Source organism: Rana temporaria, chromosome 9 (genome assembly GCF_905171775.1).
Source record: "Rana temporaria chromosome 9, aRanTem1.1, whole genome shotgun sequence".
Lineage (NCBI taxonomy): Eukaryota > Metazoa > Chordata > Amphibia > Anura > Ranidae > Rana > Rana temporaria.
Window position 1 is genome coordinate 73,313,462 of NC_053497.1, and position 17,177 is coordinate 73,330,638.

The 17,177-nt window shown below is 44.1% G+C and overlaps 1 protein-coding gene across 6 annotated transcripts in view; it reads right to left on the reverse strand.

Annotated features, from left to right (window-relative positions):
• The window catches only part of ATP11C (ATPase phospholipid transporting 11C), a 188,156-nt gene that overhangs the window by 76,411 nt on the left and 94,568 nt on the right, over positions 1-17,177 (reverse strand). For all 6 annotated transcript variants that reach the window (XM_040323788.1, XM_040323782.1, XM_040323783.1 and 3 more), the window contains 3 exons: positions 7,165-7,212; positions 6,583-6,647; positions 2,143-2,224 (listed from right to left, as the gene is read on the reverse strand). In XM_040323788.1, coding sequence (XP_040179722.1) covers positions 2,143-2,224; positions 6,583-6,647; positions 7,165-7,212 — 195 coding nt within the window. The remainder of the gene's footprint in view (positions 1-2,142; positions 2,225-6,582; positions 6,648-7,164; positions 7,213-17,177) is intronic.

The window sequence follows — 17,177 nt, forward strand, 5'->3', positions numbered from 1 at the left end:
GCAGCGCTGATTGATTCCTTACCATTGTGTGTAAAGTCTGCACTCATAATAGTAAAGGATGAGTCAGCGATAGCTGGACTGTGCGATTTCTCTGCCAGTTGCAGGTACACATCCACTTTACTCCTATTACTAAAGGATCAGCCAGCACTGGTAGGGATAGAAAGAGTTAAAGCCTTTGTTAACCCAAAGAAAAAAAAAATGGATCCTGCTCATTTAAAGCATGTTATACACTACAGCACAGTGTTTATGCTGTGTCATTTGGCCCCCTGTAACACCTGAAATACATGGCTGATCCTGCCAAGTTCCTGCCTTCCCCTCTGTACGCTGACCACGATATATCAGGGCTGCTGAGCACTGACACCGTGGTCAGCAGGGCCCCCTGGAGCAGAGAAGCAGGGGGGAAGGGGGGGTTGTTACCGCCTGCCGGTCATCTTACCTCTTCCCAGGGCCGCCTTCAGTGAAGGGGCCTGGAGCATTGAAATTGCTGCGAACGTGGGATTGCTGTGAAATTGCGGGAGGGGATTGCCGCGTTTACCGCGAACAGGGGTTTTCTGCAATTAAGCCCGGGGCCCCCTATTGGGCTGGGACCATGGGCTTCAGCCCAGTCAAGCCCAATGGTAAGTCCGGCCCTGGTGGTCAGAGTACGTGCCTCCATCATCCGCTTCAATCTGCAGCTCTCCTCCATCTCCCTCTTTCCTTTTCCCCCTCCCCTCCCTGCGTGTCAGATCTCACTAGCGCTGCTCCTCTCCCTACTGCGTCAAAACTCTCTCACCTTTATATCATCCCCTCTGTCAGATAAAAAGCTGTATTCTAGGTGCCTGTGCTTTATATTAATACTGTATATACTCAAGTATAAGCTGAGTTTTCCAGCACATTGCTGAAAATGCCACCCCCCCCCCCCCCCCTCGGCTTATACTCGAGTCACCTTTTTGCGCCTGATCTCCCGGACTTTGGGGACCCGGTACCGGCTGGCCATAGGTCCCCTGGACCCCAAACTTGGCACACATGTAGCCCCACTCTTACTCTACAAGTGCTATGGCTGGGGAGCACCGATTTTTCAAACCTGGGCACCCCTTCCGTAGACTCCCATGTTAAATGTCAGTCTAGTCATGGACACAGTGAGGCATGGACACAGAGAGGCATGGACACAGAGAGGCATGGACACAGAGAGGCATGGACACAGAGAGGCATGGACACAGAGAGGCATGGACACAGAGAGGCATGGACACAGAGAGGCATGGACACAGAGAGGCATGGACACAGAGAGGCATGGACACAGAGAGGCATGGACACAGAGAGGCATGGACACAGAGAGGCATGGACACAGAGAGGCATGGACACAGAGAGGCATGGACACAGAGAGGCATGGACACAGAGAGGCATGGACACAGAGAGGCATGGACACAGAGAGGCATGGACACAGAGAGGCATGCAGATGGACACCCTAGGCTTATACTCGAGTCAATAATTTTTTTCCATTTTTTTGTGGTAAAATTTGGTGCCTCGGCTTAAATTCGGGGCGACTTATACTCGAGTATATACGGTAGAAAAAAAAATTAAAAAAAAAGCAGATTTTTACCCGTTTTCACAGCATCTTCCAGCGATCACGTGACTCCAGGATCTCTCCTCCTCACCTCCCTAAAGTCAGCAGGGGAATCTCGGCCCCGCCTGCTGGAGCTATTAGATGGGGAGAGCCTGGAGCCATGTGATCGCTGGGAGATGCTGTGAAAAAAAACAGGTTAGAAATCTGATTATATATATATATATATATATATAATGACAGTGTGCATGCTTATTGCCTCACAGCAAGTAATCAACTTCTCCATTTCACCGTTAAATCAATGTGAGAATCAGAATGGGGCAGCGGCTACAACACCGAGTTTCACAGCATTACATTGCCCTGGTGGGACATACAACATGATAACCAAGGACCACATTATCATGATAGACTTTTTATTAGCTGTCCTTGAACTAAGAAGACTGTTATTTTGCTGAAAATCTCAAAAGGCAAGTAACCTTGGCCTTGAAAGTGTACAGAGGAAATGCTGCGATTATGTGATCTGTCTACACATACAAACAAAATGTCAGCAATACACATAATAATATAAACTACAGAAAAGCTGTTTATAAAACCAGACCTACTTTTCAACAGCAGATCGTTTCTGGGATTTTCCTTGGTAGTTCAAAGCCATTTTGGTCTCCATGCCGGTATAAACTGCAACCCCTGAAAAACATAAAAGGCAGATATGGATAATATAACATGGAAAAATTGTTTTTCTTTCTTTTTTTTTGTACTACTTTGTAGCTTAGCCTTCCCTCCATCACACACACACACACACACACACACACACACACACACACACTTAAGTACAAGCTAATAATTAGATAATAGCAGTAAACATTCTATTTATTGACTAAATAGAACAATGACAAATAGTCTAAAACTGCCTATTTTTTATTTATCCCACTCCCAAAACATTTAAGTGCAGTCAGACTGGTAAAAGAGAATCTATTATTGCTTTCTAAGGCTTAATGCATACAAAACAAAAAGAAAACGCCATAGGCTGGCAATATGTCCTGGACTGCCGCAATCCACATCTTTATTGTATAAATAAAAGCTATGAGCAAGCATCACACGATGTGAAACATGTCAGCTACCTTTTTTTCTGTTGTTCACTTCATTTTGATTGCATAGTTTTGGTTGTTTTTTGGATTTTATTTATACAATAAAGACGCCGTTTTAAGGAGTGCGGCAGTCCAGGACTTCTTTCTATCCAATGCACCTGTGCATGGCCGGCACCCTTTTGGTTTAGTGGGATGGAAGCAAAGCCAAGGGATCGGCAGTTTTCAGAGCGGTATCATCTCTCACTTCATAGGCTGCCAATATACTATATACTATATTAAATTCATGCGTCACCTGTGATAACTTATGATGCAAATATGCTGCCAATAGCAAACCCAGGACTGATCCATAAAATTATCCAGTATCCACCACACAGATAAATCACACAAATGAGGTGAAATAAATGGAGACAATAAGTGATCTCTAGGACTCATCTATAGCAGCATATGAACAAAGCTTCTATCGTCAAAAATCTAAAAGGTGTCCATAGATGCAAAGTTTTTCAGGAAAACTATTTAAACTGATTGGCTGGACTTTTCTTGGGATATTTGCTACAATTACCTGAAAAAAGCTGGATCCCAGAAGTGTCTGTGCATAGCACAGAAATGTACATTAATTAGGCGACACAAGATATTGGTTGGGGAAGTAGTACAGTGATGCTGCGAGTGCATGTGGGTTGCGAGTATCTGTGTATTATATTGTTGAGTATTAGTGTCAGGAAGCTAGTTAGTTAATTTGGACAGGGTATAATACCCAATCCTCATTAAATTAGTAGAGACGATGCTCGGCGGGTGTACATCTTGCGGCAAGTATGCATTCCTTGATCAAGGACGAATACTGCTGTGCAAAATGTAAGCACACCGTTTCCCTGGAAGCCCAGATTCTAAATCTAGGGAAGCAACCCGGCAGGGGCCAGCACACAGAGGCGGGTGGCGTCGTATGCCCTGTACACACGATTGGTTCATCTGATGGAATCTAATCCGATGGATTTTTTCAGCGGATATCCGATGAAGCTGACTTTCATAATTCTTGCCTATACACCATCGGTTAAAAATCCGATCGTGTCCAACGCGGTGACGAAAAATGAAGTTCAATGCTTCCGAGCATGCGTCGACTTGATTCTGAGAATGCGTGGATTTTTGACCGATGGATTTCCACACAGACGATCGTTTTCTTCTATCGGTTTTTTAACCATAAGAAATATTTAAAACAGGTTCTATTTTTTTTCACCGATGGATAAAAAAAACGATGGGGCCCACACACGATCGGTTCGTCCGATGAAAAACGGTCCATCGATCCGTTTTCATCAGACGAACCGATCGTGTGTACAGGGCAAAAGAGGTGCAGGCACTAGAAAAGAGTAGATTGGTGAGTCAGGAAGGATAGAGGGGAAAGTGCCAGGTGCCCTTAAACCAAGAACCTTGCTAGAAGATATAAATTGGAATAAAATCTTAGGAACAAAGAACACGGAGGAGAGATGTGTTTGCTTTAAAAGCATATTAAATAAGGGCATGAGCGTGAGTCAGTGCATCCCATTCGGAAATAAATATAAAAGAGCGAACAAAAGTCCTGGGTGGCTTAACTACAATGTAAAAATGCATATAAAAGCAAAGGAGAAGGCCTTCAAAAAAAATACAAGGCTGAGGGATCATGATAAGCATTCAGACTTAAAAGAATGCAACAAGAAATGTAAGGGTGCAATTAAGGCAGCCAATATAGAACACGAAAGACACATAGCGGAGGAGAGCAAAAAAATCTCAAGAAATTCTTTAAGTATATACAGTAAAAAAGGCAGGACCACATTGGCTTCATAAAGAATAATGAAGGACATCTAGTTACAAAGGATGGGGAGATGGCAAAGGTATTGAATTTATTCATTCTCCTCAGTCCTCAAAAGGGAATCGGGGGGGAACTTCAGTAACCAAAACTGTAGTGTTTATCCTCATGACACATCACAGGAAGCATCCTCATGGCTAACAGAGGACAGAATTAGAGATGGACTTGGAAAACTTAACATTAATAAGTCACCGGGACCAGATGGCTTGCACCCGAGGGTCCTTAGGGAACTCAGTCAAGCAATTGCCAGACCATTGTTCCTAATTTTTACTGACAGTCTACTGACTGGAATGGCACCAGCTCATTGGAGAAAAGCACGACCTGGAGAATGGGGTAAACCGTCCAATCTCTGTATTTGCGGACAATACTAAGCTAAGCAGGGCAATAACTTGCAAGAAGATCTGAACAAATTATTTTTGTGACAAAAATATGAATGCAATCTACTCACTTGGGGGTGAATCTTTTGGGGAATCTAGGATGGAAAAGGACCTGGGGGGTCCTAGTAGAGGATAGGCTCAGCAATGGCTTGCAATGCCAAGCTGCTGCTAACAAAGCAAACAGAATATTAGCATGCATTAAAAAGAGGATGAACTCCAGAGATTAAACGATAATTCTCCTACTCTACAAGACTCTGGTCCGGCCAGACCTGGGAGTATACTGTCCAGTTCTGGGCACCAGTCCTCAGGAAGGATGTACTGGAAATGGAGCAAGTACAAAGAAGGGCAACAAAGCTAATAAAGGGACTGGAGGACATTACCGTATTTATCGCGGTATAGCGCGCTCCCGCGTATACCGCGCACCCCTAAAGTTGCCCCGAATCCTGTGGAAAAAAAGTTTTTTTTGTACTTACAGTTTTGGTGTCTTGCGCGCGTCCATCGGCGGCCTCGTCGGGTCCGGCATCCCGTCTGCGGCTTCGGGTGTCCTCTTCGTCGGGGCCGGCGTCCTTCTGCGGCTTCGGGTGTTCTTCTGCGGCTTTGGGTGTCCTCTTCGTCAGGTCCGGCGTCCTTCAGCGGCTTCGGGTGTCCTCTTCGTCGGGTCCGGCGTCCTCGCGCCGACATATACAGAGAGCAGTACACTCGTGTATTGTCGGCAATGCTCGGCTACTCTCGCACTGACGTCCTGTACGTCCAGGACGTCAGCGCGGGAGGAGCCGAGACTGCCCGACAATACATGAGTGTACTGCGCTCGGTATATGTCGGCGCAGTATTCAAACTCGGCGCGGGAAAGCGGGTATCGGCGCATACCGCGCACCCACGATTTTGCCCTGATTTTAAGGGCAAAAAAGTGCGCGGTATATGCCGATAAATACGGTAGTTATAAAGAAAGGTTGAGAGCGCGAAATGTATTCTTTCTGGAGAAGAGACGCTTGAGAAGGGATATTATTTAAATTTACAAATACCATACTGTTGACCCCACAATAGGGATAAAACTTTTCAGCGGAAGGGAGTTTATTAAGACACGTGGTCACTCTTTAAAATTAAAAAAGAGGTTTAACCTTAATACTGCGTAGAGGGTTCTTTACTGCAAGAGCGGCAAGGATGTGGAATTCCCTTCCACAGGCGGTGGTAGCAGCGGGGAGCATCGATAGTGTCAAAAAAAACTATTAGATGAGCACCTGAACGACCACAACATTAAGTGGTATACAATGTAATACTGACATATAATCACACACATAGGTTGGACTTTATGGTCTTGTGTCTTTTTTCAACCCTTCCTACTGTGTAAGTATGATGCAGACAGATGTGTCCATTATCTACAGATGAGCCTGTTGCCCGTGCAAGGCTGTCTTTGCCCAGCATGGAGAAGAACAGGTCTTGCATGCATCCTAGTGCCGGCATCCCATTGTTTTCTATTGTGAAACATGACTGCATGAACACAGCAGCTGTATCCCAATATGGCATACAGGTGCGAGTCCCCAAAAGCATGACACATAGGGAAACAGCAGTTATATTTGTGCAGCTGCTTGTTCCAAAAGACCTCAATGTGACGCCGGCATAAGGATGCACACAGCACCGGTGTGTACCTGTTCCGGGAAAACACAGCACTGCACGGGGCACAGAGCTAATCAACCCCTGTGAACACGGTCTAAGAAAAAATCCAACATGTTTAAATTTCATATTTACCATAAATTTTCTGTGTATTTTTCAAAGTTGATCCCTTTAGCAGCAAATTTTCTGGTCCCAAAGACCTAACACAGAAAAAAAAAATAACATTGTGAGGAAAAAAGCCAGGTACATTTAGATTCCAATGCCTCATATGCACACAGGACATTTTGCTTTTGCTCTTGGCGGCAGTGATTTGGTAGGAAAAAAATGCTTGACGCTTGCAACTGCATGCAACGTATTTAGGTGTATCAAGAGCTTGGGCATAAATTAATTTCATTGACCAGAATAAGAATTTATTCTGCCCATTGAAATTCATTAAAGCATAAGCACTAAAAAAAACACATGTTTTTTCTGCCAAAACACCTCTGCTCCTGGACATGCTGGCAGCTTTTGTTTTTTTTCCCTGCCTCCAAGCGCCCCTTCTTCTAAACACCTACATGTGCATTGATACATAGGCTAACATGCAGGGGCGTTTAGAGGCAGAACAAAAAAAATGCCAAATGCTACTAAAAGCCATGTTACAAAAGTCCAGTGTGCATGACAGCTTAGGACTGACAAGCAAGTCAGTGTGTGGTTCTACATGGATCGGCTAAACACTACCTTGCTTTTACTTCCTGATCAGTGAATATGTTCATTCTTCCCACATACCTGGAATAAAAAAAAAAAAAAAACACAGGTAAATATACATCAAGGTCACACAAATACAAAAATTTCTAATAGAAATCAATGAACAACAAATGTTGCTGTCAGGACTCTATCCGCAGCAGACGATCACGAAGACCTGGCATTCCTGCCAGTAACTTACATGGCCGAATACATGCATGCCTGAGGGCCCCATCAGGGTTGCCAGGCTCAATAAAACCAGGGACAATATGTAAAAATCTGTGTTTTTTTTACATCTGTCCCCGATATGTCCAAAACCGACATGCTTTTGATGTGAAAATCCTGAGATTTTAGCTGCCCTGCCTATGCAATGCCTCCTGGCGTGGTGGCCATCTGTAAGCCCGGGGACCCCATAATCTTCTATTGCCCAGGGGCCCCATGAGTTGTCAGTCCACCCCTGATGCCGACACATGGCTGGCCGGAACTGGTGCCAAATAGCTTTTATAAGGGAGCCAGTTCCCCTCTCTGAGATTGCTAGTTGATCTTCGAGTGCGTTTGTTCATGGGTTACCTTGCATCTGTGGATACCTTTACCGACTCAGCTTGCCCCCGAACCAGTCTTCTGCCTGCCTCCTGATCTGACTTTGTCTTAACCTGCTATTCTGTGTATGACCTTTGGTACCCCCTTGACCACGTTCGCTCTTGCCCATACCCGGTACCTGACCCTGACTTTGAACGGGTTTTCTTTCGGACTCCTGCTCCATCTGAATCCTTAAGAACAAAAGATAATTAGGACAGCCGCACTCCAATTCAATATAGCTTTATTGTAAAAAAAAATGGAAACAGGCACTACAAGTCACAGCAACGAAACCTAGGACAGCTGACGCGTTTGACACTAACTTAGTGTTTACTTATAGCTACGAACACTAAGTGTGAAACTTGTCAGTGTCCTAGGTTTCCTTGCTGTGACTTGTAGTGCCCGTTTCCATATTTTTACAATAAATCTACGTTGGATTGGAGTGCGGCTGTCCTTTTGTTCTTAATTGCCATGTGCATTGCCAGCACCCTTGGTTCCTGAGAAGAAGATTGCAAACAAGTAGGACCTGCCTGGAGCAGCAATTTCTGTCTCTTTATCCTGCTACTTCCCACGGGCACCACCTGTCTGCAGACAGTATCCTGGTGTCTCATCTGAGTACCTGGACACCTCATCTGTAAACACTCCAGTCAGCATTTCTGCAAGCACCTCCAGCAGGCGATCCCTGCTTCTTTGAGCCTGACTACACTATCAGGGGAGTCTGGAGCTTAGCCGCAAGTAGCCCTCTCTCCATTGGCCTCCAGCACCAGGTACGTGATTAGTTGCACTTCAAACATTCAAACTAATTTGTATTATAATGGTATGTGAATAATCAGGATACTATTGGTTGTTAAAGTGAAAACTTTGTAAAATTTCTGAACGAATGCAAAAATGCACCTTTTTCATACATTATTTCCCACGCTTAAAGCGGAGTTCCACCCTCTTTTTTAACTTTAAAGCTTTATATATCATACTGCCCCCTTAAAAATATTTGGCATGTGTTTTTTTTTTATTTTAAAAACTCACTTTGTTATCGGCGTGAGTTTTTTCCACCCGCTGCGGCGCAGCGCTGCTATACCTCCTGGGACATGTTTGTGATCAATCCCAGGAGGCAGGGCTGAAGGATCGGCGCTGTTTCAGCTCGAGCGAGCGGGCTGGAGGGGGCGGGCTGGAGGGCGGGCGGAGGCGGAGAGATGTTTAACAGCCCCGCCCACCGCCAAGGGAAGCATTGCGGTTGTCTTTGAAACATACGGCCCCACCCCCTGTCACTCTCAGCATCCCAGCAATAATCTGGCCGCTGGACGAATGTGGGCGGGGTATCAGGAGGGGGGGGGGGGGGGACCGTGCGGCAGTGTGGGCTCCTCAATGCCGGCTGGCTGGGATGAAGATGACAGCAGCCGGGGGTGTGTGTCCAGCCTGTCATCAGTGTTAGCAGAGATCAAACCATGTGTGTGCTGCCTGCTAGAGCTACGCCAATATACAGCCCCACCCCTGTCATCTCAATACTGCCTGTCACCGATCCCTGTCATCTCCATCTGTCATCTCCATCCTCCCCGTCACCCACCCCTGTCATCTCCATCCTCCCCGTCACCCACCCCTGTCATCTCCATCCTCCCCGTCACCCACCCCTGTCATCTCCATCCTCCCCGTCACCCACCCCTGTCATCTCCATCCTCCCCGTCACCCACCCCTGTCATCTCCATCCTCCCCGTCACCCACCCCTGTCATCTCCATCCTCCCCGTCACCCACCCCTGTCATCTCCATCCTCCCCGTCACCCACCCCTGTCATCTCCATCCTCCCCGTCACCCACCCCTGTCATCTCCATCCTCCCCGTCACCCACCCATGTCATCTCCATCCTCCCCGTCACCCACCCCTGTCATCTCCATCCTCCCCGTCACCCACCCCTGTCATCTCCATCCTCCCCGTCACCCACCCCTGTCATCTCCATCCTCCCCGTCACCCACCCCTGTCATCTCCATCCTCCCCGTCACCCACCCCTGTCATCTCCATCCTCCCCGTCACCCACCCCTGTCATCTCCATCCTCCCCGTCACCTTCATCCTCCCCGTCACCCACCCCTGTCACTTCCTCTGACACTCCCGTTGCTATTGAAACCTGATCTGAAACCATTACATTGCTTGTACAGCACTGAGCATGTGCGAGGCTGAAATCCAGGAAGTCATACAGTCTGGCTTCATGATGCCCACACTTAAGATGGCCCCAGTCAATTTCTTTTTTTTAAAGTGTCTAAATGCTGTAACAACCTAACAAAATGGACCTTAATTTACAGACTAACTGTAGTAGAATACATTAAGCTTGTGTATTACAGGGGTATTTATATTTAAAAAGTTTTTATATTTAAAATTGTGGCCGGAACTCCGCTTTAACTTAAACAACTAGATTAAATCTGTCATAAAAAAAAACAAAAAAACACATGATTCTCCTGTATACCTGAAATTAAGCTCCATTGACTGTATAATTCTTAGTTACAGCCATTATAGAAATACTAAATGTATGAAGCTGGGAAGAATGGACATCACCATTATACTTTAGTAGTGCTCATTCATACCCCAGTGAGAAAGCTGCAGATGGCTGGCTGACACAAAATGATGCAAGACCCAAATAATCATCTTTTAAAAGGGTAACTCTGCAAAGCCAAAATAATATAGCGTACACAATAGCGACAAAAGTAATATTGTAATTGAATGTCATTCAAAAATGACCTTTCCTTTTCAAATTGCAGCCGCTGTCACTTTCAGAAAATGCAATGCAATATGGCTACCTGGAGTTGTTCTGTACACAAGATGTGTACAGAATGCCCTCCAGAAACAGAATTTCCTGCTTGTGTGATTGGCTCAATTTTCCCAGAAGCCTGCCTAAGATACAAATCAGATTTCAGGCATCCCCTACAACAAAAATGTCATTACTCCCAATAGGAAACATCTAGAGCAGTGGTCTCAAAGTACCGGCCCGCGGGCCATTTGCGGCCCGCGGACCAGTTATAAATGGCCCTCAGGCAGGGTGGAAGTGAGAGGAGCAAAAAAAAAAAAAAAAAAAATTGGTGGTGAGCCGTTGGTATTACAAGTTATTACCACCAGATGTGAGCTGGCGCCATCTGGTGGTGGCCTTGGTATTACAAGTTAAGCATTACAAGTTAAACAGCAATTCTAATGTAATTTTACACTATTTTCACTGCCATATTCTTCCTTTTAATTAGAACCCCCAAACATTATATATATTTTTTATCCTAACACCCTAGAGAATAAAATAGCGATCATTGCAATACTTTCTGTTACGCCGTATTTGCGCAGCGGTCTTACAAGCGCACTTTTTTGGGAAAAAATTACACTTTTTTAATTAAAAAATAAGACAACAGTAAAGTTATCCCCATTTTTTTTAATATTATGAAAGATAATGTTACGCCGAGTTAATTCATACCCAACATGTCACGCTTCAAAATTGTGTCCGCTTGTGGAATGCCGACAAACTTTTTTACCCTTTAAAATCTTCATAGGCGACGTTTAAAAAAAATCTACATGTTGCATGTTTAAAGTTACAGAGGAGCTAGAATTATTGCTCTCACTCTACCAATTGCGGCGATACCTCACATGTGTGGTTTGAACACCGTTTACATATGCGGGCGCTGCTCACGTATGTGTTCGCTTCTGCGCGCAAGCTCGTCGAGACGGGGTGCGTTTTCTGGCTCCTAACTTTTTTAGCTGGCTCCTAGATTCCAAGCAAATTTGTCAAACCCTGACTTACACCAGTGCTGGTGGTAATAATGCGCTCGCTGACACCAGTACTGTTGTTTTTGAAGTTTGAAAGTTTGCATGCGGCCCCCCATGGCATATGAAAACTTGTCTTGTGGCCCTCAGGTAATTTGAGTTTGAGACCCCTGATCTAGAGGGATGCAGGCCCAGCAGATTTCCTCATTAGTGCTCCGCAGCTGCACAGCTGGATGATAATTATGAAACCACTCCCATTAGACCCACTTGGCACAGAGGCACAAACAGTGATTTCTTCAGTCTAAAAAAAGGTGGGAATCTGCAACAAAAGGTGGTTATAATCCTTGTAATTTATAAAGATCACCCAGAGGGGAATGTTTCTCAACAAAAGTGGAGTTCCGCTTTAACCACTTTACGGACCGCCCGCCATCGTTGTACATCGGCACTTTGAAGAGGGATATTGTTGTTATGACAGCAGCTACCTACCATAAAAGTGGTCTCTGCCGTGGATTCGCCACAAGATCACTTTTAAAATGGCAGCGGGAGAGGCCGGCCGCACTCCTTTGCTCTCCGCCACTTACTGGAGCCAACGGCATTTGCCGAGGCAATCACTTCCACTCCCATGTGTGGTATGGAGCCGAGTGAGGGGAAGATGGCCCCCACCCATCTCCATACCATTTTGGGGGGAAGAAGCGACATCAAAACGTCACTTCCACCCATAGCGCTTAAAGAGACTTTTTCCCCCCCCCCAACACATTTTTTTTTACTATTGCATTTTTATGTAAATATGAGATCTGAGGTCTTTTTGACCCCAGATCTCATATTTAAGAGGTCCTTTCATGCTTTTTTTTTTTTTTTTCTATTACAAGGGATTTTGTTCACATTCCCTTCTAATAATAATAATAATAATAATAAACCACAAACTTTACATGTAAGCCGCTTTACCCGCCAACATCTAGAAAATTGTCTACTCGATCATCCCAAAAGGTGGTAAGCAGAGCTTCATCACAACACACTAAATACATAAGTATTTATTATTGTGCAAAACAGCGGTTATAAAAAAAACAAATCATATCAACCTATGTGGCTGCAGCATCTACCTGATGCTGCAGTTGTCCTCTGCCGGCTCTAAGACAGAGAACCGAACAATTACATAACCACCAATCACTCAGTCCTCGGTCTTCACTGAACAGAGAGCAGTAACTGTCAGTCACTGACTATACTCCGCCTTTCCCACACTCACTGGAATGACGGGATGGGGGGGGGGGGGGGGGGGGAGCAGCTGGATCAGGCTCTGTGCAGTGTCCCGAGAGGATGAGCCAGCTGCCGATCAGGCATCTGGGTGAATTCATGAAGTCAGCCGACAGCACGCTGAATCTGGGTCATAGGAATGCAGAACTAAGGGCACTCCTGTCACCCAAAAAGTTTTGGCCATACTTCTCCTTTAAGTCCCCATTCACACTTACGCAAATTTGATGCAGTTCTGATGTCTCCAGAACACATAGATTGGCATGTCAATTGAAAAAAATATTGCTTCCTATGAAGGCGGTTCATACACATGCGGTGCGATACTGGCGCAGTTTAAAAAAAAAAGGTCCTGTGCGAGTTTAGTGTAGAGCAGTGCGATTTTGAGCTCTATAGCCTGTGAAAATTGCATCTGAAAAGCACAGATCTCATCACAAAATTGCACTGCACTGGCACTCCAAAGAGTCAAATCACACATCAGTGTATATTAGGGCTAAATAAGTAGAAAATTCACATATACAACCTGTGCTGAAATTCAAATATCTGCTACACCTATGACAGACAATGTTGACAAATACACAATCTTTCTGTGTAAAGGCCTTGTTCGCACGGATGTACTTAGGTGTACATCTATGTGAGGGCCATGTTTTGCCAGCCCAAAATGCACAGGTGTTTCCGATACATTTGTATGCAGGCAGTCCCAAACAGGTCAACTCAGACACAGCCGATCCTCCCACCATTGTGTGGGTACGGGTGCATGTCTCCAAATGCAGACAGTGCGAGTTTGGGGACACGCACACAAAGATGTCAAATTAAGGGGTGACTGTCGTGAAACCTGTGCATCTCTGTAGAAATAACACAGATTTGGCTATAAATGATGATAAAAAGCATGTTAGTATGGAAATAGTACTTTCATCCGCATTGGGTCTTACCACAACATGAAAACTCCAGCCAACATAGAGCTTCAATAGTGGTAAATCCTGGGCTCATCCTCAAGACAGGCACTGGGAAACGGCATGATAACGTCACCTTTGCAGGTGTTATTTTTTTATTTTATTTTTTTACAGGGCAGTATTGCACAATTGGATTGTATTTATCTTCCTGCAGGGGACAAGACATTCACCATAACACACAACCAATTTGTTTGGTACTGAATAGAAATAATAATAAATATTATATATATATATATATATATATATATATATATATATATATATATATATACACACACATACATACATACATACATACATATATACACACACACACACATATATACACATACATACATACCAGTTTTCAGCATTAAATATAATGGCACCAAGGGGTCTTGCCATTAATGGCTACAACACTATTGGCAACCAAATGAATTTTATAATTTTTTTAAACAGCGCTAAAAAATATTCGGCAGTAATTATTTTATATACTTAATTAAAACATCTCAACAATAGTATGAGGGGGATTAGAGGGGAGCAGCACAGCTTTAAGGGGGAGCTTCGCTAAGATCTCCCAATAAAAAAAAATATAAAGCCGATTTGTTTACATGCAGAAGAAAGGATGTAAAGAAAAGGTTTTTTCAGCAAGCAGCAAACCATGTTCTTGACCTCCAAGCAACAATTCATCCCATTTCTACAGAGAAGATTACTGCGGGGGAAAAGAAAGGAAAGAAACCACGCACGCCTGAAAGCACCCACACTTGAAAGTGTCAGAAAATCAGAAGATTGTATAATTAAAAATCCAAGAAATTGTTTAATTGACTGCTCTAGTTATTTTAATTAAGACAGGATTCTTAATTAAATGCTTTAAGCTACAGTCTAGCAATTTCTTCAGAAAAGACTGCTGATGACTAATGATTACTCATTACAGGAGGAACTATAAAAAAGAGAAATAAAAGGCTTTTCGATAAAATGAAGCTGTAAGGCCTTGTTCACACAGACGTTCAGATACCGTGAAGAGGCCTTTTTCTTATCCATCCCTAGCTGGCAGGTGTTGCATGTCCGAGGATGCCGTGGCTGCATGGACAGCGTGCAGATGAACCACCCCAATCGCACGCCTATGACATTAAGACGAGTAGCTGTGTCCATGCAGTTGCTGCATCTTCACAGACATGAATGGGCTGCCTGCACGCAGCTCTTGCCAACTAGGGATAAACAAATGGCCCATTGACTGTGTATGGATATCAGCCCCCATCTGAATAAGGTCTAATACTATATGCAGTACATCGGACACTGTATAATATTTGCAAATGTTTTAAAAAGAGTGGAAAAAAGTTTGTTAAACGTCTGCTTACAGTAGCCTTAAATTAAAAAACCGTGCATTGATCTCCAGTACAGGTTTGAGTTAAATTGTCCATAAAGTGTCATTAAAATTTCCCAAGAAATATCTTGATCCACAGAGTCTTCATTTGTTTACTTTGTCATGGAGACAAAGAGACACAAAAACAAACACAATGTGTACATTTTTTTTTTTTTATCTGCTGTCACTCTTTAATGTTTTTTTGATAATGATCGCCAACTATTCATTAAAACAGGACCCTCAGCCTTTTTTGAGCTACCAGACCCAAAGCCCAATTGTTTATTTGGGCGTACAATTTGGTCGTTTAAGATTCAGAAGAGCATCATAGGGATTCTTGGGGATACTGGAGCCTAGAACAGTATATACTACTGTAGTTGATAGATTCTAGTCCAAAAGCATTTAAAGTGGAGTTCCACTCATAAATATAACATTACATCAGTAGTTTTAAAAAAATGTCATTAGTCCTTTACGATTTATTTTTTATTTTTTTAGATGCCTTCAAAGTGTTGTTGCTAGGCAGAATAGTTAATCTTCCCACTTCCTGCACCTAGGTGCTTAATGCTTCCTAACCTACACCGCACAGACTCCTGGGAATGTAGTGGGTGTAACTTTCCAGGAGTCTGTGCACTCCCCAGTCTCAAAGAATCATGTGACTTGGACAGCACAGGCGCTGAAACCTGATCGGACACCGCTTGTGCAGCACTGAGCATGTGCGAGATCTGCAAGGCTGAAATCCAGGAAGTCATACAGTCTGGCTTCATGATGCCCACACTTAAGATGGCCCCAGTCAATTTCTATTTTATAAAGTGTCTAAATGCTGTAACAACCTAACAAAATGGACCTTAGTTTACAGACTAACTTTACTAGAATACATTAAGCTTGTGTATTACAGGGCTATTTATATTTAAAAAGTGAAATTGTGGCCGGAACTCCGCTTTAACTCACCTTTTGGAGACTCTTGCTTTAGAGTCATGCCAAATGAATCGCAGGCATGCCTGCTGGATTGTGTGTAGGAAATGCATAGTTCTATAGGTTGACAGAAGCCTAAAAGAGCACAGCAATTTGGAAAGCAATGTCATATTTAGAACAGCTATCCTGCCTAGCCAAGATATTTGATACCTCTTCCATCATTCCAGGGTGGATGTTTTTTGCCTCAGAAGAAACCAACACTGGAGTGTTAGAGACAAAATGGCAGGGGTACCAAAATAAAGTGAACACCTCTGCCCACTATACCTCCCAGTGTGGTATATGTCTGGTTGAGAACGTTGTTTAAAGCCAGAAACCAGAGACCATAAACTAACCTTATTTACAATACTGGGCCTATTAAAAAGAGGAGTTTGCCTTTTGGAAAAAAATAAATAAATGCACATATTTCTGCAGGAAAGAAATGTTCAATTATTATTTATTCCCTAAGAAACCCGGAAAGCATTGCACCAGTGATCAGTGGATCAGGGGTGCAATGCCAGACACCTGCAGACAAGCCCTGCAGCTTTCAGCCCATACATCCATACAAGATGACCATTTACAAGCTGCAGGGCTTGTGAATGAACTACGAGGCCACTCATCAGTGACCTCGTAGTCCATTCAGAACTACAAGCCATCAGCCGCAATGGCTGAGGATAGTTGAAGTTCATGCAGCCACAAAGAACTGTAAATGAATGATCCGGCCATGTGGACAGCGCCCCGCACAGCCATGTTATTTTCAAATGGTGAAAAGGGGCACGAGGGGGAAGATCCCCAGCTCATTGTCACAGAGAGGTGAGAAGGATAGAGGCTGTAACATGTTCCAAAAGGTGAACTTATCTCTTAAAGAGTCAACTTTTTGCCAGTCATAGTGGGCAGACTTTCAAAGGGGTCTTCAGGGTCTGGTAAACAGAGAAATGCACCACATCTATATAGCACCCCGCAGCCAACATCACACATTGCACTTCATGCCAACATCCGTGCCTCATTTAGTGCCCAAAGCAAAACATTACAGATGGGGGGGTCTGGGTATAGTTTCCAAGGTACACACTGAGGGTAACTGATCTGGAATCCTCTAGGTAGCACAAGGCAATAAGCAGTCAGATGTTGACAGAAGATTCAGTTGAAAATAATGGAAACGGTTTAAAACTGAATGAAACTTCTCTGAAGAACATGCCCATTACCCAAGGACACAAACAAAAACTGT